The sequence below is a fragment of the Benincasa hispida genome, chromosome 1 (assembly GCF_027475165.1).
Source record: "Benincasa hispida cultivar pf3 chromosome 1, pf3_genome.v1.1, whole genome shotgun sequence".
NCBI classification, from domain to species: domain Eukaryota; kingdom Viridiplantae; phylum Streptophyta; class Magnoliopsida; order Cucurbitales; family Cucurbitaceae; genus Benincasa; species Benincasa hispida.
This window is the reverse complement of record NC_143478.1, coordinates 2368381-2393707: the sequence shown is the minus strand read 5'-3', so window position 1 is coordinate 2393707 and position 25327 is coordinate 2368381. Positions and strand designations below refer to the sequence as shown.

General features: G+C 35.1%; 2 protein-coding genes across 6 annotated transcripts; both read right to left on the bottom strand.

Annotated features, from left to right (window-relative positions):
• Positions 1–8163: 8163 nt before the first annotated feature.
• Positions 8164–12788, bottom strand: LOC120083824 (uncharacterized). 2 transcript variants are annotated; one of them, XM_039039712.2, is made up of 5 exons: positions 12120–12788; positions 11319–11417; positions 10535–10579; positions 9281–9418; positions 8164–8681 (listed from the first exon to the last, which is right to left on the bottom strand). In XM_039039712.2, exons 1-5 carry the CDS (start codon positions 12504–12506, stop codon positions 8349–8351), a joined length of 1002 nt encoding a protein of 333 aa, XP_038895640.1. In that variant the 5' UTR covers positions 12507–12788; the 3' UTR covers positions 8164–8348. The 2 variants fall into 2 exon arrangements, with proteins under 2 accessions (XP_038895640.1, XP_038895647.1); XM_039039719.2 differs by lacking the exon at positions 9281–9418 and having other exon boundaries at positions 12120–12666.
• A 2128-nt stretch (positions 12789–14916) lies between these two features.
• On the bottom strand, positions 14917–19869 carry LOC120083810 (RNA-binding (RRM/RBD/RNP motifs) family protein). 4 transcript variants are annotated; one of them, XM_039039694.2, is made up of 12 exons: positions 19279–19869; positions 18164–18708; positions 17972–18061; positions 17631–17870; positions 16944–17165; positions 16551–16842; positions 16168–16478; positions 15974–16083; positions 15746–15795; positions 15562–15635; positions 15383–15476; positions 14917–15189 (listed from the first exon to the last, which is right to left on the bottom strand). In XM_039039694.2, the coding sequence occupies exons 1-11, from the start codon at positions 19616–19618 to the stop codon at positions 15384–15386; spliced, it is 2367 nt and encodes a 788-aa protein (XP_038895622.1). In that variant the 5' UTR covers positions 19619–19869; the 3' UTR covers positions 14917–15189; position 15383. The 4 variants fall into 4 exon arrangements, with proteins under 4 accessions (XP_038895622.1, XP_038895629.1, XP_090162347.1 ...); XM_039039701.2 differs by having other exon boundaries at positions 18164–18733; positions 19279–19863; XM_090306221.1 differs by having other exon boundaries at positions 14917–15476.
• Positions 19870–25327: the final 5458 nt, after the last annotated feature.

Sequence of the window (25327 nt, the reverse complement as noted above, 5' to 3'; positions counted from 1 at the left end):
GTTTTCGAGGTGATCCTGTTGGAGAATGATTGCAAGAGGAGAAAAACAAAGGAGGAGAATTTGCAAGAGAGGCAGAACCACGGATTAATCTGGACCGGTGGTGAAATTTGGAAGTTCTAAGCCAAACTACAAAGAAGTTTGGGCTGAAATTTTAAGATAATAAAGCTAACTCAAATCTAAACAAGTTTGTAGAAGGAAGTTTCTTGAAAAGAGCTCTGGATTTTGAGTTATGAATTTTTGAATTTGTACCAGGGAATTGGGCATAAGCAGACAGCTGCTTGTGAAGAACAAGCAAGTGCTTGTGAAGAACAAGCAAGCAGTTCAACGTGGGGAATTATAGCGAGACTTTGTAAGGAAGGTATCGCTCTCGGGGGAAATCTCCCTAGAAATTGAGGTGAGTATCGCCAAGAATTTCACAGGAAAAGTCTGGTATTGCTCTAAATGGTATCACTGGTGTCGCTGGTATCGCTCTAGAGAGTATCGATGGTGTCGTTGGTATCGCTCCAGAGGGTATCGCTCTAGAGGATCTCGCTAGTGTCGTTGGTAGGGATCTCGCTAGTGTCATTTGTGGGGATCTAACTAGTGCCGCTGGTAGGGATCTCGCTAGTGTCGCTTGAGGGGATCTCGCCAGTGAAGCTGTCTATGTTGGTGGAAGTTCTTTTAATAAATAAATTATTTGAGATAAGCTAGGAATTCTAAGTAGTTTTAATCTGGAGTTATATCTTTTCAGGCCAAAAGGAGCTAGGGAAAGTGTACAAACCAGTAAGATCCCGACGAACTGTGAGTGGCTAAGTAAACTCTAAGTTTTAATATTCACGCATATCTGATCAAGTAAAGCACAGTGACATTAATGATGTATTTACACTTCCTCAAGCAATAAATTGTGCAAGAATAACTTAATGCATGTCTCCTGGTTTGTATGTGTATAGCATAGGCTAAGGTATGTTGTGTACCTTTACAAAAGCTATGTTCTGATTTTGATATATGCTTTCTAAAGGGAGGATATGGGAGAATGAATTCTTGTGTAAATGAATAGCTCTTGTGTAATACTAGGCTATGGAACTTAGTGTGTGTTACAAAATACACATTTAATACCGAAGGACTTTTGAGAATGTATCCAACCAATTAGATACCAAAGGACACTTGAGAAGGTATCTGGGCAATTTGATACCGAAGGACTTATGAGAAGGTATCTGGCCAATTTGATACCGAAGAACTTTTGAGAAGGTATCCAACCAATTAGGTATCGAAGGACACTTGAGAAGGTACCTGGCTAATTTGATACCGAAGGACTTTTGAGAAGGTATCCGGCCAATTTGATACGGAAGGACATATGAGAAGGTATCATAGAAGCTCGATACTGAAGGACAAATTTGAGAAGGTATCTGAGCGAAAGTATCTAAAATATGATGGTATTTAGTGTGGCCACGTGCACGTAGGCAGTTATGAATAGGGGATCGGAGTATGGGTCTCTTTGCTGGTTGTAAACATTGGGAGCTAGAGCGTTTAGGCTCTTTCTCAATTAGGGAATAATAACGTTTAATGATGTTCCGAGAATGGCTTAAAGCTATATTTAGGGACAATTATTGAGTTTACTCGTTTGTGTGTTTACATGTTCATAGTATTGCTATGCTTGTGCGTTATGATTCTATAGTCACTCATTGGGCTGTTAGCTCACCAAATTTTTGTATTCTCTTTTCTCAGGTAGCGGTCAGTTTCCTCAAGGTTGATTCTGTTGCTGCTTGCCACCAAAAGACTCGGCTTATTAAAAAGATTTAGGTTGATAATCTGTTTGTGTACACATATTTTGTAAAAGGGACTAGGGTTTCTTTAGGAATGTTTGGGTCTTCTGGGATGTTTCCTTTTTGTTTCCTATAAAAGTAATGTTGTGGCTGTATGCATATGTTTATAAAGTTTTGTAGAATCCCTATGGGAGGTTTGCTGTATGTGTAGATTATTAGTGTTTGTAACAGGTTGGTATTTAGATTAAAAGACTTGGTGGTGGTTGTGGGCAGTAGGGGCTAGTAACTACCACGATCATGTCCTTTTCCTGAATAAAAGAGTATTTTGGGAGGGGGTGTGACACTATTGCTCCTAAGGAAACTGCTAATTCATGGGGTTGGTTTTTGGAAAATTTATGGGATCATGTGGTGCATAGAAGGGAGGGAATGTGTCTAATTTCAAATAGACACAAAGATATTATATCTGTTGTGAGAAACCTTAACAACAGTTGAACATTAGTACACCACAGATTCTGCTTACAACATATGGCAAGAATTTTAATGACAAGTATAAGAATAGTATATTGAAGAGTTTAGTGTATAGTGCAGGATCGAAATTTCAAGTTCGAAAGTTTATTGACTATATGGTCAAACTTCAAACAGCAAACCATTGCTTACAATATTTTGCTTCCAAGAATGGACACGGTGTAGGGGTTGATGCCCTAAATCTTATAAGGTTCCATAGTTTGTAAACAATATATGAACAAACTCATTATGTAATTAATAAAATATGTGATATTTTAGTTGCATTAGCCACAAACCAATAAACTAACATTCAAGGTTATCTTGTTAACTTAAACATGTATGTGGAGACATACGGGTGGATTATGTTGAAGTGATAACCTATATAGTTTGTAGTAGATAGATAAGGTTGGGTACCTTATCTTGGTGACACTACGAGTATGGCCCGCTTTGTAGGTGTTACAATTGTTGTAAAGTGCTATAAATTATCTGATCCTGATCATTCATGTATTAAACATATGAGTGGGAATATTCTATACAAAGGTGTTTGTATAAGACCAAACCACAAAATGTTTAGTCTCATTATATAACACTGTTCATAATAGAGACTTACATTTCATCAGGATGAACCATAGGTAATATGACCTGAATCCTAAGTGAGTTGTGAACTTCTATTTATGAGGGCGGTCCTTTGATTTGTATGGGTGAAAATGGCCAAATCGCCAACACAACAAGCCTACCATTTTGGGTTCATCTAATTGGAGAGTTGGGAACACAGCTACACAGGATGGAATTCATTCCTTCCCTAAAGCATGGGATAAGTAGATAAATTTCTCTCTTAAGGACTGATTCCGGGTCTTGAACAATGTGATGCCACACCCTCTCCTGGCACGAGAGGGGTTTAGTCATAGTAGGACTATGATCTATTGTTCCTTAGAGGGATTAGTGGTACTTAAGGAGTTAGATGTAACTACAGAGGCAAAACAGTAATTTGGCCTAACTGTACTTACGAGCAATTTGTGAAGGTTCATTGTACAATTGATTGGTTATATCCAATGGACACAGAAATATATCTATAATGCGAAGAGTGCAGTTGTGGTCTTTAGTGGAGTGTCCGACAGTCAACAGATGGTGAATAATGTAATTAAAGAGTTTAATTAATTATTTATGTACCGTTGGAGCTTCAAGCTACAGGTCCATGAAGTCTCCTTGGTAGCTCAAAATGATTTAGTTGACAATCATTTTTGAATTAATTTGAATTGTTCAAATTAATAGAGGCATTTAACTATATATGATATAATTAAATTATTTCAATTATATATGATAAAATTATCATAATGTATTTGATATATTATAGTTTAATGGGAGGAAATAAATATTTGAATGAGATTCAAATATATTTTCTATGAATGTGATTCATAGTTGTTAAATTTAATATAAATACGATTTATATTAAATGTCATATAATACAGAAAAGAAACTATAGTTATATCGTATGTGATACAATATTAAAACTATAGGTTATGTGTTATAGCTATAACATATAATTTAATATAAATATAAAATGATAAGTTAGTTATCGTATTTATTTATATTATATTATTATTATTTGAATAATAAGAAAGTGAGTTACAACTCAAAAGAAAAATAGTTTTTCTTTCTCTTCGACTATACGATTGATGTTGAACGATTGAGAGTGTTACAGAAAAGTTCTGTGAATTTTTCTTGTGAGAAAACTCTTAATCTTCTTCTCTACCTTAAGAATTTTCCCTCTAAACCAAAATAGTCAGAACCCACCACTCCTAGTTTCTCACCCTAAGAATACCAAGGTAGCATTGTGGTTATGTCTGGGTTTTGGTTCAAGAAATTCTTGAAGAAGATCTTCAAGTTTTACGTGATCATTCAAGGGAAGATTCGTGAAGAAAGGTTCTTCAAATGTGATATTTCTTGAACTCTTTTCTTTATAAAGCATGTTGTAATTTAATTTTGAATGCATATCTATTTGTATGTTTACTGTAAACTTTATATTCAATAATTAATGGAATTTGGTCGATCCGCTTCCGCTCAAAGTTCTTCCTTCACACAGTCACATAATGGTGGTCATCGTTATGGATGGCTAACCACAAACGTGGCTGAAAGTATGAATGTTGTTCTGAAATGAGCCAGAAAGTTACCCATTACTGCACTAGTCCAAGCAACATTCTACCCAACTATCGCTTATTTCGCTGCTCGTCGTGTGGAAATAGAGACTACTCTTGAATCTAAAGAGTATTTCACAAGGTAAATTATTCACATCTTAGTTATTCCACATGTTCATACTAACTATGGAGGTATTCTAAGTAATTATCGTATATGTCATAGGTATGCGGTTAAGAAATTAACTCATTGGGAACAACGTGCAACTAAATATTCCATCAACATATTTGACCATCAGACAGGGTTGTGTGATGTCACCACATCAATCAATCCAATAACACTGAAGGGTGGAACCACACACCAAATAAGTTAAGTGAAAGAACATGCACATGCAATAAGTGGCAAAGTTATGGAATCTCATGTTCTCACGCTATGGCTGCGTGAAGACTATTAAGTTAGACTACTTGTACTACATTGAAGATTATTACAAAATTTTCACTTATCTAGCATGTTATTCACCTCAATTTGAGCCCATTCCCGATCAAAAATGTTAGCCTGGTCCTAACTTCTCCACTATTTATCCAGACGGATCACGAGTTAGAAAAGTTGGCAGACCATGTACTTCTCGCTTGCAAAAAGAGATGGATTGGAGGGAACGTTACAAGACACGTTGCACAATTTGCAGACAAGGACATAATAAATGAAATTGTCCCAATCGAGCTCGCGATGCGACTTATTCATTGGATTTTGTCTTTTATTTCTTGGCTCGTTCTTATAACTTTTTTTTTTTTTTGGAACTGTCAATAACGAATAGTATATTCTTTATTGATTGTATTCACATTGATTTATAGTAAATATTTAAGTTAAATTCAATCTTGTTTTTTATGAGATCAGATGGACGATGATGTTAACACAGGGCCATACAACGACTCAGTTTTGTACTTACAGCAGTCATAGATTCGAAGTTGTTTGGGAAGACGAGCATATTGATGTTATGCATTATCAGGAGGCTGTTATTCAAAAGCAGGAAGACCCAGACCCTCGTATATTGAATTATCTACGAGCCACAAGATTCTATAGAGTCTCGTGTATCAAATTTATACAACTAGACTGGCATCTAATAACAACATTAGTGGAACGATGACGACAAGAGACATACATTTTCCACATGTTGCATGGAGAATGTACGATTACACTGCAAGATGTAGCTATCTAATTTGGACTCTTGATTAATGGAAGACCATTGATTGGGTCATTAAATTATGACTGGAAATAACTTTGTGTCATCCTTTTAGGCATAACAACGAATGACATCGTTCTTAAAGGAGGTCGTCTTAGCCTACCATGGTTAGCTGATCAATTCAACAACTTTACTCATTTATCAGATAATGTAGATAAAGAGGAACTTCAACGATATGCTCGAGCATATATTCTCACATTTATTGGAGGATTGGTATTTTTCGACAAATCCAATAGTAGAGTGCACCTAATGTATCTTCCTGTCTTAGTAGATTTTGATGTTACTGAGACCTACAATTGGGGGGGTTGGATGTCTTGCATGGTTATATAGACAACTATGCAATAGTACAGTTATAGATGACAAAGACATTGCAAGCTCACTTCTATTGCTGTAGATTTGGGTCTGGGATCGATTTCCTCTTTTAAAGCCTTAACGACTCCATCGATATGAGAACAACTTGGGTGACAAACCACTTGCAGTACGATAAGCATTTTTACCTTATTATTGTTGTTTTCATTATGAAATACTAATGGCTAAAATTCAACTTGTGATTGTTGTAGATGGAATGACAGTTATTTTGTAATTAGAGCACTGATGCATGTTCTACTACAATATAGATACATATTAAATACGCATATGTCTAGCCAAGTAATAACGTTTCAATCTTTTGGTTCATTCATATTTTGGTACATATGCATGCAGATTATCTGGGAGCCATACAATCATCTCATCCAACTATTGCCGCCATATTGTCTCGATGGTAATGAGATATGAACATCTAGATGTCCACTCATATGCTTTTTTGTTGTAGAGTGACATCACCTATATCATGTGATGCATCAATTTGGGATGTTGCAATAAATTCCTCAACCTTGCAATACAGACGTTCAACTTCATTCACACGATCTAAGAGGCAGGCATAAACGAGACTGGATCGTATATTTGGCTCCTTAAATTTCAATTTGGGAAAATCATCAAAATTTAATTATTAATGGCACCTCTTAATAACGGTGTAGATACTGGGCCTGTATATATTGAATGGTATTCCACTATGAATCGGAAATATATTATGAAAGCAGGAACATCCTATCACTTGTTGGTATGAGTTTATTATTTACAAGGATTGTTTAATTTTATTTCTTCATTACACACCAAAATAAATTCTAAAGTCATTAACTTATTATTCAATCTTTTTTCAGACCGGTTTACCAAATTTGACCTTATCTGCTATAAGCGTCTTGCATAGACTCACCTCTGTATATCGAGTACGATATTTCAATGGTGACATTCCAATGGAAGAACAAGGTGATCCAACAAGACATCAGGATGTTCCTATTCGACCTAATGTTCAAAATGAATATTCAGCAATTCCACTCGATCATTTTACACATACTTCCACGACGCCCTCTCCCTCAACATTTGAATTTTTTCCAACAATCCTTAGTACGCTAAGTATAGAAGAAGGACAAACTTCACAAGTCTGTCCAGATGTCCATGACCAGCACGTGACATACTGACATCGTGGTGAGGGTATACACTTTATAGAAGAAGGTCAACCATCAAGTATAAGAGGTTGTGAAGATTGTGGACACTTCTTCCACTTCTTTCTCTTCTCTCTTTCCTCTTTCTTCCTCTTCTCTCCTCTCTCTTGTCCTCTATTGGAGAAGATGAAATTTGTTCACTCTCTCTTTCTTCTTTCTCTGATGATGGAATTGGCTCTGCAGCAGTAGAATAACCTTGCTTAAAAACTATAGGCATATGTTGGATTGTCTTCTGAAAGATATATGTTTTTCTGTAAACCTCAAATTCTAAAAAAATACGAAAGATAGTTCCTCGTAGCTACTGCAACTCGATAATAAAGTTAAAGGGGATCAAAGTAGTTCACAATGGAGAATTTTGTTGAAAGCTAAAAGACTTTCAAATGTGCAAATACAGAGAAGTTGGCCGAAAGCCTCCTCACATATTTCAACAAGTGAGGACAGGTGAGGAGGTAGACTTTTCAGCCTCCTTATATTTCCCAAGAGCTCCTCAAACCCAACACAATGAATACATTCCAAAGGTAGCAAATGTCATCATCTTTTTCAATTGAAAAAAATGACGGAAAGAGATATATGAAGATAGAGAAGAGAGGAGAGGACAAGGAAGAAAAGAGAAGAGAGGAGGAAGAAAGAGGAGAGAGGGGAGAGAGAAGTAGAAGAAATAGGAGAGAGAAGAGAAAGAAGTGGAAATGATTAAAAACTAATATCTTTTTCCGTCATCTTGCCACATCATATTTTTAATTAATTTTATGTTTAAATTTAATAGATTTATTGGTTGAGAGACCTTTTAAACATAATTTTAAAAAATTAGGGACATAAATAGCCAATTTAAAATATTAGGAACTAAACACACATATTCTTAAAAATTCAGGTTATTATGGTTAATTGAACTAAATAGAATTTTTGTAATATATGACAAATTAAACAAATTTACATCTTATGGCCAAGCAAACTAATCAACCAATACCATCCATGTAAATAAACTCAACTCAAAATAAACAAGAAATTGGCATAAACAATTTCACTAGTACTGCACTTAATTTCATTCAATAAAGTATGATGTTGAAAAGATCCCAAAAGGTGATTATATGAAGATTCCTCATTCTATATCAAAACTTCCATATGGACCTAAATGGCCAAAATGGAAAAGGATTGTGACCCTGTAGAATATTTGCATCCAAAATTTATGTTCTATAGTTCTGTATTCAGTCTTTTTAACCCAAAAGGAATCGGTTTTTCCAAAACAGAGACGTTTATGTTATGCCAAACCTCCAAATTTGTAGGAAGTTGTGCTATTTTCTCCACCATTTCCATGTCTTCTGGAAGAACGGAACCGAACACAGTGTACGCCTTGCGCCACTCATCGTGGTTGGCCAAGCTGATAAAGAATTCCGGGCCAGAACCAACCCAAGCAACTGATCCTTTTCTAATGGTTGGACAATCTTCCTTTGGATTCTTCTTGAACATGATTCCATGTGCTTCTAGAGTTCCTTGTATTAGAGCAAAAGGAGGACCATATGGAGCCTATAAATCACACAAAAATCGAAAAATAGGACACATTAGAGCTAGGTTTCATTTAACCATTTGGCTCCACTAGAAAAGGTATTGGTGGGGGGATAAATGATAACATTACAAGATAAATCACCTAGTGCGAGGTACTAGACCCTCCAATCTTGAAATCACTCCCAAGCCCTAATTCATTCACTAAAATGTTGCCTAACTTGTTATTCCAATTCCCTGCTTATGACCAACAAGTATAACAACTCCCCTATAGCTAATTAGGGATACACCCTTGATACTCTCTAATAACATTCTAATATCATTCCTATCATTAACCAATTGACAGAACTCAAATATATAAAAATACTAAAAAAATACACGAAGTATACCCCTAATGCCTTAATGGCTAATACCATTCCTATCACATTCTCATTTATCAGATGTAACCATAAAAAAACAAAAAGTTTCGTTTAAACTGATAATTTTTTTATTTTGAGTTAGATACTCAGCATAGTGATTACTGAAACCTGATATATAAATCTTTTAAGGCAGTAAAAATGAGTTTGCATCTCAGTGATCTCATTGATAAAAACCTGATTAAAAGTAGAGCCCGTAACTCTTACATTTTTTACATGATCTCCATCGGAAAACCAGAGGCTTCCGCGACTTTCAGCACGATGAAATTGGCAACCGACACAAGAACGCAATGCTAATAGCTCGAGAATAAAGTTCACAGAATGAGGAGCGCAGGCAGGAAAAAGCTGGGAGAGAGAGAGTCAAATATCAAATTTATATTCCTTACTATATTTCCTCTGGTTGATGAATACTGCATAAAATATAAGAAAATAACAAAAAGAGGGAAGGTAAATTGTTAGGCCTCCGATTGTATATCAATATCAAAGGAAGGGCAAGGGTGGAATGGGAAAGCCAATTGTAAAAGGAGGAGACCACCTGGAATGAGAAGAGAGGAGAGTATAAAAACTGGTGAGAAAGGGAGGGGCCAGTTAGTTAGAGTTTGGGTAAGCCTTCTCGAGAGTAAGAGGTTCAGGAAGAGGTGATCGTCTGTGATCAAACTCTAGGGTCAGTGAATCGATTGTACTGTTTCTTTGAATAATAAAGCTCGATACCTTTCATAAATCCAAAATGAAATTTGTTAAAGTCAAACCTATTACAAGATAAAAATTTTTGTGATTCTGAAAAATGAGAGGCTCTCATAGAGAAAGGTATTAAACAGAACATTTTAATGAGAAAAAACTTCATTTGGTAGATGACAATAGAAAGAAACAAGAAGGGAGTGTGAGCGATTACTAAATTAACTAATGCCATTAGTATAAATATTGGTTAATTTATAATTTGCAGAAAAGAAATTATCAGCTAGCACCAAGTAACAGCCAAAAAATAAAAATGTTAAATTATTTACTAAAATAGTATGTGTATATATATAAGAGAATCGCAATCTATGTTCTAGGTCACCACCATGCTATTCTAGTTTCAAGTCTTGTCCAATAGATTCTAACGAATTTCGGCTCCGGTGATAATTCAACAATGATCTAAGGGGCAAAGTCTAGGAGTAGTTTTTATAATTTAGCCCATAGAAAATTCCACGAGACACTTGATCTCTTAAACTGGGCACTAATTACAAGTTTATAAGCCATCACAGGCAAACCACACGCCAAACTAGAACAAAACGTACCTATAATTTTAGTTTTGGTCATTTATGCATCAATACCCACTTCAGCAGTAAAATAGGCATCGAATGACCATATTGTTGTATTGGAAAACAAGAAACAGAAACGTGCAAACCACAAATTTTAAATGTACAAATCTAAGATAATTTCATGAAAGAGAACTGCTGGAAGATGAAGAAAACAACCAACCTTAATGCGAAAAGACCCATACTCTGTCTCAATGCTAATAATTCCCTATAAAAGAAGAAAAAGAAAGAGAGGTCATTTATTAATTAAGGCTCAAAAAAAATACAAAGAAAGTCCGGATCAGGTAGAAGTTCTTCATTTAACCATATTTTATTCTACTTCTTCATTTACATCTCACATTATTAAGTTGAAAATAACGAACTTCCACGAGAAATTGATCATATAGAGAAATATTACTACTTAATCAGTGGAGTCTCGAGTTTCAAGTCACTCCACATGAAACCTAAAGAGGGGAATTAGGTTCGCCAGGGAAGAAAAAGTAGAAAAGGAGAAAGAAGAAGACAAAAGGAAAGAAAGAGAGAAGCACCAGATGAGCCAAGAAAATGATAAGATTAATTTTTCCAACTGATTATGAATCATGTCGATAATCAAGTCAACGAGTTAATTGCCAAATCATTTTTTCTTTAGTCATCTAATGGTTTAAATACGTCTTAGAAGTTAGAACCATACCCTAAAGGCCAATGTCTAAACTATTCATTTTTAAAACTTAGAGACCAAATAGAAACTTATTTTGCCGCATAAAAAGAGGATGGTATCTCACCAGATTACTAAATTCTACTGTTCTTGCTATTCACATAAAACTGAATCCATTCAAACCCCTATCTTACTACTACTTGCAATCAAACCAATTCAGTGAAAGATTAACCATATGTACCGTTAACAACATCCAATACGATCACAGAACCTTAGATGTCGTCTGAATGAGGTTAAAGTAGATGCAAAGTACCTCATTTTTCCCAAACATGAGGCCAGAAGTCCACATGACTTGATCTCCTGATGCTCTTTGGTCAGGGCTCAGAATATCCTTTTGTTTCTTCAACCAGCACTGGCACGCAGGTAAAACTATAAATATAATCTTCAAATTAATCAAAATGAAACAAAATTCGGAAACAAATTCATTGAACTAAACCAAACAAAGTGCCTCCTTGTTTCTACGTTACCTTCCATCCAATGATCAAACTTACGAATGTTCCATCATTTTGCCATTTACAACAATACCAACCAGAAAAACCCATGAAGAGAAATTGGAAACTGAATAAGTAGACTACTTGACATTTGGAATTCCACATGATCATGAACCAATCTCATGGACAAGAAAACTAAAGCCATTTGGTAACCATCCAGCTTTTGGAAATCGGGCTTGTCTCACACAATTTGATCATGGTTTTCATATTTTCTATAAAAACAAGTGCGTTCTATGCCAAATTTAAAAAACAAAAACCAGTTTTTAAAAACTATTGTTTTAGTTTTCAAAATTTGGTTTGGACATTGAGAACACTCCTAGGAGGTAGACAATAGAACATACAAACCAGAGGTGGAAATGATGTTTAATGTTTAAAAACAAAATGGTTACATGACCTAAAAAATTCAACATTGTAGATATATTTTACACCTATTTATTGTTCTTCTTCTTCCATATACCCATTCTTTAGGCTGCCATGGGTGGCCTCAGAATTAACTTTCTCACAGAAAACCAAACAATGAAACAGAATCAGAACAAGAGAAAGAAGACAGTCCTAAGCCATACCTCACCAAAATTTGGTCCGCAAGCCTTAGCATCACCACAGAACACCCAAGAATCACACAAACACCGTCCAATTTGATCATCACACATGGCTTTACAAGCCAAACAACACTCCCTCGACGAATTCAACTTAAAATCAGAACCCCATTTCACAGCATCTCCCCACAGCTCCAAATGGTCAATACCTCGACAACACTCTTCGGAGTTCTCCCCACTCTTGAAGAAGCCGCCATTATTGACAAAATCGGAAGTAGAAGAGACCTCAACGGAAGTCGGCCGAATGGGCCCAATTAGGCACCGATAGACCATAATGCAGGAGGAAATGCCTATCAGGAAGAGGATCGCGAGCGCACAAACACCACGCTTGGCGTCACTTTGCCTGCGGCCCATTTGATCTGTAGAACTCAAATTGGCGATGGCTGATTTCTAAGTGTGATTATGAAATTCTCAAATGATCATGTTATCAAATGTGAACAAAAATGGATGGCGATGACAACGAGGAACGGCAAAAAGGATGGCGAAATCCTGCCATTTACGTCCGAGTTTCCTTCTTATGATATTTTAGCGGCAATGTATTACTTTTGTTCCTCGATCGGTTATCGTTGCCATTAATGGAACAACACAAAATAGGAATCGCCATTTAAAATTCCTTCTCTCTACTTGCGGCCAAGACGGCGAAAACTAAAACCCACCGAAATTCATCAAGTAATCGATTTACTTTTTCTTATTGCATGTATACATTGAATCAAGTAATCGCTTCAATTTTTTCCATTAATGAAAATTATCCGTCCAAATGCAATTTGTTTTTATGGTCAAAACTTTGTGCACAAGTAAAATACAGAGACGAAATTGCCTTTTTTGATATTAATAATATCATCTTATTTTAAAAAAATCAGGTCAAATTGAATTTTTGTTCCTAATCTCAATATTGTCTCTCATTCGTCTTCAAATTTTTTAAATTAGTACAAAACTTCTAAATTTTCTTCTAACTTTTATTAAAAACAAATTTCGAATTTATATCAATTACATCAATTATTAAATAATTACTATATTATTACGATTTTTCAACAAGCTCGGATGATTATCATACTTAACCAGATTCAAACTCAAAAAAAATAGAATATTGATGTTAGTGTCCTCATTTTTAGAATAGTAAAATTATTGTTGCTAAGCATAAAGAATGTCTCCACATTTATGGTATATCATTGAACAAATAATATGCTCACCAATTCTAGACTTTATGGTAACATACAACGCCACAGCTAAGCAATATATTAAATCCGGCCCCATAAGCCTTATTCAAATGATCGTTGAGTTCCATTGGGCTGGGCTCTCAGCGTTTAAATAAGAGGGAAAAGAATAAAAAAACGAAGCATTTTCTTTGGGGAAAAAAATCGATCATAAATGCAGGTATCAACCAACAAATGATAGTAACGAATGTGTAGGGTTAAATATTAAGGGCTCTTTAATCACGATGAAATTAAGTCTCAAACATACACCAACCATGCTGAATATTAGAGCCTTGTGCTTTTAAAGGCCACAATTATTGGTAAAGCCAATTGGGGGTGCAAATGCTGGTACCAAACAATATAAATCTTTGGACTGATCAAAATTTCGCCTCAACAAAAAGAAAGGAATAATCGATATTAAAAAATTAAATAAACATATATACAAATACATATATACATATATAGCTTACAAGATATTGAGTTAATTTTGAGTATACAGATACTAATAAAGACAAATGCAGAACCTTAGAAGTATCAACAAACAGTGTGTCCTGCACCAACAAAAGCTACTCCACCTGGTGTCTTACACTTCACTAACAAAATCAATATCCTGATTGCAACCAATATATAAATGTAGAAACAACCCAAAATCCATGTTTAAAAACACTACTTCTCATCAATAATAATAATAATCAAATCAAGTACCAAAAACACAATGTCAGAAGATGAAAGGAAAAAGGCAAGCCACATCCTAAATTCCCAAACAAAACCATTCCACTAATAATTCTAAAGACAGTTGAAAACACTGCAAAAGTCCACATATAATTCGCCTTAAATTTGCGTTCCTGCACTCACGAACGTAGTCTATTATTGTATGCCATAAATTCTTTCGTCCAAATCAATCAATCAATCAATTAATTCCAAAAGAGAGGAGAAATCAGACTCGTGTTTGTTTCCATCTTCAATTAAACTTGGCACCCACACTCCAAAACTCTCTCGCACACAATAGGAAAGTCAGAACATGTTGTATCTGTGCTCATAGCTTGAAAGAAACATAACACTCAGTTTTTTCTCCATGGAACAACCTCTTTAGTAAAAACTTGAAAGACGTGTACCCCCACACCTAGTCTAAGAAAAAAACCATCTTTTTCCAAAAGAAATGAACCGACAGTTCCAGACCAGCATACCAAAAGTCACAAGAGATATATTTAATATAAGCTCCAATAAGTCTCAAGTTAAGCCATCAATTAACACTTACAATATATGGAACAAATCCAGAGACTTTAAGTGTACTATAGAGAGAATATCCAAAAACTTGATATTTCTTGCATCAAATATCAAATGACCACATGAGGAGTTTACTCATTCATTCTATCAAATGTGCCTTCTGCTAACTGTTGGTCAGACCTACAAACCTTAGAGGGTTCCAAGACTTACATTAGTCCAAAAAGGCATCAAAAGAATATTCAATTACTTCCCCAACGTCATAATTGATTGCCATACTCCAAAACGAAAACGAAGCAAGAACACCGCCTTCAATGTTCTCTAAAGAAAAACATAAATGCAACTTATGAGAGAATATGCACAATCAGGCACGTCTTTCTTCTTTTCTGAATATGTAATGAGTTCCCATACATGGTCCCAATCCAGAATTACAAATATCAAAAACCAGGAAGGTCTTCACAACTTAACCAGTATGGTCCTTCATTCAATACACATTCTAGAAATAAAGTTTAGAGGCTGTTAATCTTGATAAAGTTTCTTCCCAGAACTGTAGGCAGATAAGATAATGCACGCTCCCAACATTGTCCACATCCTATAGAAGCCTCTTTTTCACATCAAGTCTGTTCCATAAACAGATAACTTGTGACCATATTGTTCCACTTCCACCATTCACTTTTCTTAGAAAGAAGAATGGCATTCTTCTTAGGGAGAAAAGGTCCTCCCAACATAGAAAAAGCAGGAAGGGATATACGAGGAAAAGGATAGAAAATGATCATGGCAAGAATGGAATAACCAAAGTACAGTATGACTCACATCAATAGTATGATCCAGACCCACCGCTGCCCATGTAACTGCTGCCCCCCACACTACGTCCAGGGTACATTGATGAATAAGAGCTGCCACCCACCTGTCAAAAGCAAGAGACGTCATCAAAATGAAGAAAAAAAATCACAATACAACGACGAAAAGAGAAGGGAAAAGGTAATTCATACATTGCTACCACGAGTCATATAGTCTCCTCCATAGCTTGATGAGTACATTCCACCAACATCACTACTAAAAGAACCTGAAAGATCAATAGAAGCTCATAAGCATAGAATAACAAGTCAAATTTCCTCCATATCTCCACAACCTGATAGCTTCCACATAAACCTATCATAGTATATAACCCCTAACCTGAGACAGAACTTCGACTATCATATCCTCCCATATTTGATCTGCCAATCCTATCAACCAAAAATCTGAGTTAGTAAAACAATAAAACTAGACCTCAAGGTACGAACAAATTGCAATCATATCTCATCTAATCAAATTGTGGACACCATCTATTTATTCCTTTATGTCTATATTCAGTATCCATATCTCTATCTCTGTGTTCCAGTGATGGGGGGCATATTAACAAACCTGCTATCATAGGCATCTCCATATTGAGACGCACCAGCACCATAGTCATAGTCTAAACGACTTCTTGATTGGCGAACACCAGCATCAGCATAAGCTGGAGGCACATCACTCTAAAAGTTGGCCAAAAGAAGTTAGGGCCTTCATGCATGAAATCAAATGTAACGTGCATTGTAAATGCATTAAACAAATCTTACCAATGAAGAATATGGCCGTTTTGATCCAATTAGAGCATCATAATCACGTGCCCGTACATCACGGTAGCTTGGTGGAGGGGGTCTCTCAAACCTACGGCCGTATCCATCATCTACATAAGCTCTCCTGGGTGCTTCTCTACGAGGCGGATCAGAGAAGGCAACAGCCCGAGAAGCATAATCATCTCTGTAGGATGGATTTCTTTCTGGTACAACTCTAGAGGCATAATCAACAAGCATCCGGCTTCTGGATGGATGCAGCTCCTCCCGTCGACCATACTCCCTCTTCATGCTACTCTTTGAATAAGAAGTAACTGTACAGAAAAATACATTAGTAACTCAAAGTTGAATACCAAATTCAGCTGTCTATATTGAGTTATGCATACCAGGAGGACCCCTGTCGTAAGACCTCGTTACAGCAGCAACCGGTCTTCCTCGTGGTGGCACTGCAATGACAGGACGCCTATCTCTGACACCACCAGGCCTCTTTATACTGACAGGTGGGAGATGGCTGCCAACACCTCGTACTCCTCGAACAGGAATACTTCGTGGAGCTGGTCGCCCCCAAGAACCCCTTACTGCACGCCCGGTTGTGCGCCCAGGCCAATAATCAGCACGACTAGCATGCTTTCCTTTGCCTCGTTGCAGTGGTCTGGATAATCTAGCCCTTACTTTAGCCTAGTAGACAGGGAATTGAAGAAAATAAAGTTTTCAGAAATGAGAACCTCAAACGCACTGTAGAAAGTAAATCCCATTAATTTTTCAAAACAACTACATACCTTGTTGTCCCCTTCACCAAGCTCTGAGTTGTTGATGCTCTTCGCACAGGAAACTGCAGCATCATGTGTGTCAAATGTAACAAAACCAAAATCCTTTCTCTTGGCTGAAGGCATATTTCGAGCAAGCTCAATCTTTTCAATCTCTCCATACTTCTTAAGAAGTCCTTTAACAAATTCTTCATCCCATGAGGCAGGGAGACTATCAACAAAAACAGTCTTGACCTGTTTGTGTGACAAACATTTGCATAACAGAGAAGTATGAAAACCAAATATCTACCACATCTAGTGAAAGATGAACCTAAATACATGTAGAACCAAATACCACCCAGTCAACTGAACAAGACAAAACACTTGATAACCAAAAAATAAAAGCATTAGAAGATTAAAACCATATATAATAAAACATTGCTCTACTTGACCCCTTTGATGACTATTCTAACTAAAAAATACAAGCATTAGAAGATTAAAACCATATATAATAAAACATTGCTCTACTTGACCCCTTTGATGATTATCTCTAATGAAAAGCTCCATATTTAACATCCAAAAAACAAAGTCTGATACTTTTGCAAGCTTAAAACAATGCTGGCGCTACCAATAATTTAATTCCAATAGGTTAATGTGTTAGAAAAATCGAATACATAACACTTCAATTGAAGAATTTCAAATAGTTATCTCAATGCTAACCTGTGCCATAATTTCATCACCAGGATCTATAAAAGAATCAGCAAATGATACTTTGGCAGGCCTATCAACTCCAAATACAACATCCCTTTTCTGAAGACGCTTGAAGGCATCCATAGCATCTGAACGAGATGAAAATTCCAAAAATGCAAATCCACGATTTGACCCTTCATTATTACTATCTTCTACCAATGTCAGATCCTCAACATTATCAACTCCATAATGTTTCAACTTCTCCTTCAGCTGGATCCATATACAGTAATATCATAATGTCAGGATATATAACTCCTTATTGCAAAAAAAAAACTCGGTGATGAATAGAATTTTATAAACCCAAAACTTACAGCATCCTTTTTCCATGTCTTGCATATGTTACCAAGAAAAAGGGTGTCGCTATCTTGACTTGGAGTCACACCACATTGTTTCCCATTAATCTGGAATTTCAATAATTTAGATAAATGAACTTGAGGAGGTATGTCCAAATCCTATCATTATCCAAAGTAAACAGGAAAGGATTAAAAAATTGCTTAAAATACCACTGGGTTCTTCAGCTCTGACACAGCTCGTTTTGCCTCTTCCACAGTAGCAAAACGTAGGAATGCAAAACCTTTGTTCTTCTTTGTCTGGGGGTTCATCATTAGCCTGACTTCAGTAACTTCACCAACTGCACTGAAAACTTTCTTCAGATCCTCCTCTTTCACATCCTTGTCTAAGCCTCCAACAAACACTTCAAACTCCTTGCGTTTACGCCTCTCTTTTACAACTTCATGATGCTCATCCTCATCAGCATCAACCATGCCCGCATGGTCATGGTCTTCACCAGCTTGCTGATCATCCTCCTCCCCATCAAGATCCTCCTGAGCATCCTCAACATCCTCTTCAACCATATCACCCTCCTCATCGCCCACATTGTCCTCAGGATCCCCCTCTCCATCTACCACTTCCTGAACATCCTCCTGTTCAATTTCTTTTTCATCATACTCAAACCCTCCGTCCTCCTCAGGTTCTGATTCAGGATCATTATCTTCAAGATCCAAGCGCTCGTCCTTTCCATATTCTTCATCCTTTACTTCTTCTTCTTCTGAAATGAGATGTAGATTGAAGATCTATCCCGGTCAACAATTCACTCGTGAATATACACACCGGGTATATTAAAAAGCAAAAACCAAAACGTAGCACTGAAACTTGGCATAGAAAAATGTCCAGCTTCTAATCAAGTACACGCACACGTTATACCGACAAAACTCAAAACTATGAGCTTAGCAAGAAGGTAATTTAAGACGATAAAATTCCCCGAAAAACATAACTAGCTTGTACCCCAAGTACACATTGTCGAGACGATGGCAATTTTCACAGCTCCATCCTCAAAAGATATTTTTTATTCATCCTTCTCCGATAAACTATTAGTTTCTTCGTCGTATAAGGACATCCACTCTATATCGAGAGCGTTAAGAAAGGATGCACTAAAAAAAGAATGTAAGAAGTAACGTCTCAAATACGAACAACACAAAAGATTATTCTCCGTCGTATAGCACAAAAAAAATAGAATTAGCATAGACCATCAATTAAGCGCACATACAGAAAAGAAACCAAACGACTACTAACCCCCCCCCCAACGGCAACGTGCTCGAATTCAGAGGACAATACTTACTTTTAGGAGGAACGGACGGTTTCGAATCCGATCTGACTTCGTGCGAAGGTTCGACATCCTCGACGTCTATGGAAATCGGTTGTTTCTCCTCAACAACTACAGGCTTATTCTGAATAACAGGCTTGTCTTCTACAACAGGGCTTTTATCCTGCACTGTGACCTCCTCTCGGAGTTCCTTGGTTTCAACCTCAACCACCGAGACCTCCTCAACCTTCACCGTCTCTTCCGCAACCTCCCTTTCCGCCGGCTGATCTTGCTTCTTCGGCGTCCCTCTGGTAACCCTCCCACCTTTCTTCGGACCCGCGGACGCCGCCCCTCTCTTTACCGTCCTTGGAGGCATCTCGGAAAATTCGCAGAATTGTCAGAACAATTACACAGATCTGATACGTTGAAGATGAAACAACCCTAGAACGAAATGCAAATCGACTAGAAAAATAGACGAACGCTTCAAAATCGAAAGAAAGTAGAAACCCTAGAAACGAAGGAAAAGAGATAGGAAATTTAGTATTTATAGAGCGGTGGGAAATTAAGAAACCCTAACAACGAGGACGTGATTTATAAGCCAAGAGGGGTCACTTCTCTATGTCACTCGGACCATGCCCTTACCGTGTGAGCGCTTTTATCACCGTTTAATAGCGCGTGTGAAGCGCGTATGATACAAATCATATCGTTCGTTTTTTTTTTTTCTTTTCCTATTCAAGAAAAGGAAATATAATGCGTCGCAGTGTTGCTTTTGCTTTTTTGGTTAAGGGTACGTCGTATTTGTTTTATTACTAGCCAAGAAACACCGGCATTGTGCGACACTATATGGTCTTTATTATAAGAATTTAAAACATAATAATCTTTTAGAATGTAATAAATAAATTATTATTTTTTAATTATTATAAATTTTTAAAAGTTAGAAAATATAACCATTTCTATTTTCTTCGTATTTTCATATTTTTCATAAACAAATTATTCTATACTGAACAGTGCCAAATAATTTTTTTATTAGTAATTACTTGAAGAGAATGATAAAAGATAATTTTATGAAAAATTAAGAATTAAATAGTAAAATAAATATTCTATGCTATGGCCCGTAAAATTTGTAATTTAAATTTAAAGTAGTTAAAAGATGTTTAGTTTTTGTTTAGAAATCATTTTGTCATAACTAAACATTATTTGAAGTTTGGTTTAATCTTCCCGATATTTATGAAAAAAAATTAACAATTTTTATTTTCTTCATATTTTTATTTTTTCATTTTTCATAAACATATTATTCTATATTGTACCGTGCCAAATAATTTTTTTTTTGTTAGTAATCACTTGAAGAGAAAGATAAAAGAGGATTTTATGAAAATTTAAGAATTAAATAATAAGACAAATATTCTATGTTATAGCTCGTGAAATTTGTAGTTTTGATTCAAAGTAATTAGAAGATATTTAGTTTTTGTTTGAAAATCATTTTGTCATAACTAAACATTATCTGCAAGTTTGGTTTAATCTCCCCAAATTTTATGAAAAAAATTAATACATTATAATTTTAAAAATTAAAATTATATTTTAATTTAAAAAAACCAATACAATACATGTAAACATTTTAATTTGAAAATTAATCCTTTCTTTTAGAATTCAATAATCTCAATTTTCTTAATTGTTTTGAAATATTTATTCTAATTTTTTAGTTAAAAAAATCAAGATTTTTCACTAACTTCTGCACACGTGTATGATTTAAGTATTTTAACTTTTTTTATATAGATAAATTTACTTCTAGACTTGTTTCTTTAAAAGATCTTGTATTTTTCCCCTAAATTTTTGCTATATGATTTTTTTTTTAATTAAAAACATAATCAAAACATTTTAATTTCTTTTTCTTTTATAAATGCATTTCACATCTACATAAAAAATAAAAAAGACAAAAAGGAAAAAAGCATATGTTTGATGTGTAACCACCACCTTCTAAATAGTCACATTCCATTGGTATTATTTGCATGAGTTGGTGCTCATCAAACACATACATTCGAAGAGTTGCGTCCCACGAACACCAATTACACTTATTTTATATAAAAATTTAATTTTTAAATATATAAATATATTTTGTGAATTAAAAATTAGAAATGTCACATATATTATCTTTTGAATGAAAACCTATATTTGAAAAGGCTCATTCCGTCGACAAAAGGATAACATAGTAATAGGGGTGAGCATCGATCGATTTTGTTCTTTAAATTTTTTTAAAAATCTTTCGATTTGGAATGTTCTCAAATCGACATCGACCGACCCCTCTCCTTCTCCAACTGACTGACTTTGGTTCGGTCGGTCAGCTTGATTTTTTCGGTCTATCATACTCACCCCTACATAGTAATTTACTAAAAACAAAAGGGCAAAATAGATGTAAAATGTATCTACTTCTAGCCTCTTTTTTATATATATATATAAAGTAAATATGAATCTTAACAAATCAATGTAGATACCTTGGGAATGCCAGATTATCCCATCCAAATATATTGAAATATTCACCTTTCTACAAAGAATCAAATGAAAATAAAAATTATTCCTCAAAAAATATAATAAAGTGAAAATTGCTAATAAAAAACACAAAAGTGTGCATCTAAAAAAACAAACAAACTACACCAACTAATTCGTGACTCTAACACTTTCTAAAATATTTACAATGCACCTACACAATGTAAATCGTAAAAATTGCACGTTCATTAACATTTTCTCTAAAAAGTAATTCGAATACAAATAAAAGAGAGAAGAAAAGAACCTGAAATTTTCATTTTGCAATTCAATCTTAATTTTTCATTTTGGAATTATCACTCGGTTGTATCCAATGGTAGCATAAATTTTAAAGTAATGTGCGCTTTGATCCCATTTCAATATCTAGTAATTTAGAGATAGTTATTTATGAACAACTAACCAAAACAAAATCCTATAAAGACTTAGATTAAAACAAAAAAAAAATAGAGTGGTTATTGAAGAAGGAATGAAGTCTCTTTGAAGAAGGTTATTTCGATGAAAGGGTTTGATTAATGAGGTGTCTACTTGAAAGGTTTTAACCGGAGAGTAATAAATAGGGACAAAATGGGAATTGTTAAAAACTATAAGGGCAAAAAGGGAAGAGAAAAATTCTCTCATTGCCCCTTTTAATATAGTATAGATTTACAAAAGTAAGGTATATGTATATATATATATATATATATATATATATATATTGAAGAAAAAAATAAAATGTATATATTTGTTTGGCTAAATTATTTTTTTTTAAAAATCTCGAACTTTGTACTTTGTGTTAAAAAGAAAACAAAACTCCTAATTTTTTAAAAGTTTTAAAAATGCCCATAATTTTCAAAAAAAAGTGTTCAAGAATACCTTTACTGTCAGTTTTGGATGGAAACCGTTAAATTTTTGTTTCAAAAATACCTTTGAACTTCCAAAAGTTTAAAAAAATTCAAAAATATCTTCACTTTTAGTATATGAATAGAAACCGTTAATATCTCATTGCAATAATTTTAAACTTTAAACAATGTTTAAAAATGTTCATACGTAATATGGTGATCAATTTGTTTGAAGTTTTATTAAGTTTGAAAAAACCAATTTTAAAATAATTTTTATATATATATCCTAATTTTATACGTATAAACAATCTAATCTTTTTTCATATAAATACTCTCATTTTTATCTTAATTATTCAATTCATAGCTTATACCAATTTTCTCAGCAATCAAAATTTTAAGTTAAAACATAAAATCTTGTCTTCCTATTGGGAAAATAGCGACATAATGGTCGAAAAATGACCCTTAGATGGATAAATGGCATTTTTTTAATTTTATGATTTATGGTGGTTCTATGATATGGAAGGATCATCACCCTACTTACTTTGTCAATTTTGCCCTCCCTTAAATCCAATGCTTCCATTGATGAACATGTCTCCTCAACAAAATCTCATCAATTAGGGATGAATTTATCTCCCTAATAAAATCTCACCCTGAGAATTTTATTAATATTAAATTTCTTCAACAGTCGATTTGCAACTTCAAGTTCTGTAAGAGGTCAAGGGAAGCCATTGAAGGTTGGCCCCAAATGGGAACCATGAGTTTTTTCTTTAAGAGTATTAGATTAGAATTCAAGACGTCGAGGGAAGCCATTGAAGCTTTTGTTTTTTTTTAACAACTTTGATTGCGTTTTTTTTTCGCTTGCTAATATGAACATGTTTAATTATTTAAACTTTCAACTTTCCTTGATTATTATACACATTAGAAGCCATTAAAGGTTCTATTTTTTTACAAATCTAGTTCAATGTTTTACGTTTTACACACAATGTATTTTATACCGCTATTATATTTTATGAAGACATTATATTCTCCTATTCCAACTTTCTCTAAATCCAGATTTAATGTTCTTAAGCTTGCACGATTCAACTATTATACACAGTGTACTTATCTCATGTACACACCGTATTTGTCTACTTTTGTATATGATCAATAACTTTACAATATACTTAACAATTTCGTCGTTCTTTTTAGGTTAGGGTTGTGATTTTGGGTTTTTGTCAAATTTTCTTGGCAATTTTGTTTTCTGGAGCTCATAGATGTAAGGATCTGAGTTTAGGAGGGAGACATGAATGAACCGAAATCACATCCGAATTAGAGGAATCCTGAGGACATGAAAGTGTTGTTAAGAAAAAGTTAAAATAATTGAAAGTTACTACCTACACCAACGAAGTGCACCTTCCTTTTCGGTTGCTTGGTCATAAGAACTCCAAAGTTAAGCGTGCTTAGCTTGGAGCAATCCTTATGTCAGGTGACCTCCTGGGAATTTTCCTAGAATGTATGTGACAAAATCCTGGAGGTGGAAACCTCACAGTGTAACTTTATGTAGAGACATAAAAGTGGATCAGGTTCGAGTAAATAGTCAAAATGATCTATAGTATACGAATAAGGTTAGTTTACTGTTTAAAGACCTTGTGTTAGAACAAATAGGCCAACATACCCAGGCACAACAAATATCCCTCGTAGGTCCAAACGCCACAAATTCAAGCCCTAAATTAGACATATAACCAAAATATGTCAGATCTTTCAATGGAGGCCAAATACCTATGGGATTTCAAGAAATACAACCCTCACACCTTCAACGGGTCACTAAAGGTCCTTACCAATGCAACGTTATAGCTATCAACAATTGATATAGTTTTCCAATACATGAATTTGACATGTTGTCCTGTTCACTTCTTAATTGGTCACTACAGAGGCTATGAGAGCAGAAAGATTCGTCCAAGATTTGAAGGATGCGATACGAGGCTTTATGCGAGCCTTTAAATCGACCACTTATGCAGAGGCACTTCATTTGGCAGTTGAGATGGACTTCCAATCAAAGGAAAGGCGAATGCTTAAAGTCCTTCCTCGGGTTAAGAAAAGAAAGGTAGATTAGAGAGCTTCAAAGCCTCTATAAAAGAGCAAGAATTCGGACAGACCCCCACAACACCTCCAGTAATGGGCTTCCAAGTTAGGGATGGTAGAGAGAAATTGACCAGTGTCTAACTCTTGTGGAAAACATCATAAGGGACGATGTTTCTCTGGCACTGGCCTGCTTTCATTGCAAACAGAAGGAGCACACAATTGATAAATGTCCTAATAGGAACACATTAGGTATTAAAAGCCAGTCTATAAGTATTGGTTAGAGGAATTCGAGCAAGAAACGGAAAGAACAAGGTCGAGTGTAGACAACAACTAAGCGAGAGATCGAGAAGTATAAGACAATAGTGATAGGTATATTTCCCATTCTAGGCCATTATGCTTTAGTATTATTTCATTCTAGTTTGTCTCACTCGTTTATATCATCAATACTTGTAGAGCATGCTAAATTAGAGATAGAGCCTTTACCGTATGTAATGTCGTTTCTACTCTATTTGGAGGTATTATGTATGCGGATGAAAAAGTTCAAGCACGTCAGCTAGTAGCTGATCGCATGTTAGATGTACTCTGATGGTCTTGGATATGCAAGATTTTGATGTGATTCTAGGTATGGATTAGTTGGTTACCAACCATGCTATTATAGATTATTTTCA